Genomic DNA, 3104 nt, shown 5'->3' with positions numbered 1-3104 from the left:
TCTTCTTCTCTATATTCTATAAACAATACTTACTACTGCAAGCCATCTTTCTTCAGTGTGCGATTTATTTTCGTGAATTTCACCAACAAGGTAATTTTTCAAAAGTTTATATCAGTGAATTGATATGTTTTACCATTCTTGCTTAATTAAATTCAGGGTCATTCTTATTCAATTTCAGATATGTTAAACTTTATCTTCATGAAAATGCTTTGAGTAGAAACTGCAAAATTCAGTAGCTGCAAAAGAAAGATGGTTTACATTATCATTTGTTGATATGATATTGTGTTGGGTTTACTATCTATTTATCTTAATTTTATCTAAAACAGTTTAGCTTTCCTGTGTATGGTTTCATTATAAGCTCACACGGCATAAAGGGATAGTGAGTTTATATATGGTATGGTGTAATTTCCATCAGTTGTCCCTCACTTCTTCTTCACCATCCCTCAGCTTTTCCTACATTTTGTAAACACTTATATGGAATTTGACCAAATTTCGTCAGTTTCAAAAGACATTGGATTTCCAGGTTTGTTTAAAAAAAAAAAATCAACTAGGTGATATATATATATGTATAAGACAGACATTTTATTTACATAAATTATATACACAAATGAATTGTTGACTATACATAGAAATATGTATATACATGTGAATAGGTCACACTATCACTGTTAGGTGAAGGACATACAGGATAAACATTCACCTGGGATTTTATGGGAAACTTCATCATTTCTTACAATAACCACTTCAATTTTGATGAGTGATCTGATATGACCAATGAATGGATGAATACATTTACTAGAAGAAGTCAATTACACACAAGAAACGGTTCTTGTGATACCATTAGTTTCTTATAATGCTTTTAATTAATGAGTTTGTATTTGTTGTTTGATCTTGAAAACATCAAGAATTTCTTTTTATAAATTCATACTCTATATTCAAAACTTATTACTTTTGATACTGTTTATTGTTGGTTTTTTTCATAATTGTCCAAATTGAAGTAAACTATATACCATTTATCTCTATTCAGTTTGCAATGTAGATGACCTTGTGCCTTTCAAATGTTTCAATGTCTCTTTCTAACTGTTTCATTTCTGCCTCCATTCTTTCCTTGCGGTTTTTCTTAGGTGCTGTATCCGTGACAACCGAGAGACTCTGGTACTGATCATGTATTTCCTCCCAGTTTGTTTGTAATCCTTTCAGTATTGCCTGCCTCTCTTCGTCAGTTAAAGACCTCATGGCGCCACGACGGAAATGCTCAGCAATGTATGCATCATATTCCTCCTGAGCTTTCTGCATCTCCTCCTTACGTTTTGATAAGTACTTTGGTGTATCTCCATACTCCTGAAAATTGCATTATCATAATTTATATTAACATCATGACAGAAATAAAGGATAAATATGGGATTGCAGTATCGTTTTCTTTTTTTAAACACATTTTTCATACAAAGGTATCTGAATGATTCAGATATATATAAAAAATGTTATCAATAAAAGTATATTCAATACTTTTTTTCATTATCTGATATCACATCAAAATGAGTTAGTGCACACCTTTTTATGTATGTATTTTGGCTCCAAACCAGATGGTTCTAGGAAATTTTTGTCACCATTTCTGGTATCACAGTAGATCTTCTGAGGAGCTTTTGGTACAGATGTGATATTCTGTACAGCATTAGTTGTGATAAAGTTCTTGTTGGTTTTCAGACCCATGAGTGGAGTGTTGTCCTTAGGGGGTACAGCTGGCCTTCTTCTGTCCTCATCAGGGTATTTAAATTCAGTTTCTGAAAATTGATTTTTTTTTTAAATGTTTTGAACATTGTAAAGATTATTATGTCAACTTATTGTTAACTGATGAAATATTCTTGACCAATGTCGGCTGTTTTGTAAAACTTATATAGTTAGAGTCCTGGAAGTCTTCAGTTATTCAACTGAATTGTTTACAAAGAAGTAAACATCAAGTATATCTGAAGTGAAAATGAGGAAAGTACTAGTATCAATCTGTACTCTTCAAAAAAGTTGAAGTTAGAAGCTTAATTAAAACAATCTTCGAACCCAAACACTAGCAGTGACAAACTATGCAAAGCAGCAAAGGTACCATGATGTAAAAAAAATCCATTACATAATGTGATTACAGACACATGTCCTTGGCAGTATGTACACCAAATGCATACCTATCAGAATGTCCATTTTGAGTACCCTTGTAAAACTTAAATTTAATAAATACTAACATTGGCAGTGAATACTCTATCAACAAACTTACTGTCTGGAAGGACTGGTTCCTTTGACCGCTTCTTCAAGTATTCATCTGTGGTAGGAACAGGGACATTTGCCTGTCCCATTGTTTTGTGTTTAGCCCTGTGTTCTGTGTGTTCCTGTTTGACATTGAGCTTGAATTTGGATACATGTCTGTAAAGAAAAATTCATTATGGATTTAAATATGAATGACAGGTGGCTGGCTTTGTTCACCTTAAGTAGAGTTGCTAAATTATTATGATTCACATGCATGATGTATGATAGACTGGCATGTTTTATTTAAAACAGATATCCAACACGCATTCATAACATGTATTTTTATTAAACGCATTATAACTTATAATGAAGACATTATAATATTAATAATAATAAGAAGAAAAATATTTATAATGGACCCTACGCTGTTGTGTTTGTCTAGCACACGAGTTCTGAAGTAAAGGGTGAAATATAATCGTGTGCCTTCATACTCAGTCGACATGAACATAACGTTAGGAAGTTTCTCTGTTGTGTTGTCAACAAAATATCGTGACATTTCATTCAATATTAGGCCTATTCTTTGCAATCGTATAAACTCACCTAGGTGGTTTTTGTGCCTTGTATTCCTCAACAGGAATAAGATCATACACTGTGGCAGCATCCATCTTTAGTTTGACTGTGGTTGTACCAAATAGACTAACTCCACTGGGCAACAACACAATCAACAGTCTGATGTTCCTAGCAACGTTGTATCCAGGAAGTACATATTTGATGACGTAAATAAGTGGAACGAAATCAACATTTATTTGACATGCATGAATTCGTTATCGCCAAGACAGTAATAAGATTATGTTTGAAAACGTAATTGATTGTAT

The 3104-nt window shown here is 32.7% G+C and overlaps 1 protein-coding gene across 1 annotated transcript; it reads right to left on the bottom strand.

Moving 5' to 3' along the window:
- Nucleotides 1-555: 555 nt before the first annotated feature.
- On the bottom strand, nt 556-2990 carry LOC138314800 (enkurin-like). Its single transcript, XM_069255351.1, has 4 exons — nt 2830-2990; nt 2261-2406; nt 1552-1781; nt 556-1341 (listed from the first exon to the last, which is right to left on the bottom strand). The coding sequence occupies exons 1-4, from the start codon at nt 2892-2894 to the stop codon at nt 1024-1026; spliced, it is 759 nt and encodes a 252-aa protein (XP_069111452.1). The 5' UTR covers nt 2895-2990; the 3' UTR covers nt 556-1023.
- Nucleotides 2991-3104: the final 114 nt, after the last annotated feature.

Source organism: Argopecten irradians, chromosome 2, assembly GCF_041381155.1.
Source record: "Argopecten irradians isolate NY chromosome 2, Ai_NY, whole genome shotgun sequence".
Taxonomy (NCBI): Eukaryota; Metazoa; Mollusca; class Bivalvia; order Pectinida; family Pectinidae; genus Argopecten; species Argopecten irradians.
This window is presented reverse-complemented; position numbering and strand designations above follow the sequence as displayed.

Excerpts from the sequence above, each read along its gene's own strand:
- LOC138314800 (XM_069255351.1), bottom strand. The coding sequence starts at position 2,894 with ATGGATGCTGCCACAGTGTATGATCTTATTCCTGTTGAGGAATACAAG. Across the intron at positions 2,407-2,829 it reads AAGGCACAAAAACCACCTAG|ACATGTATCCAAATTCAAGC; the intron begins GTGAGTTTATAC and ends TTTTCTTTACAG. Across the intron at positions 1,342-1,551 it reads CAAAATACATACATAAAAAG|GAGTATGGAGATACACCAAA; the intron begins GTGTGCACTAAC and ends TGCAATTTTCAG.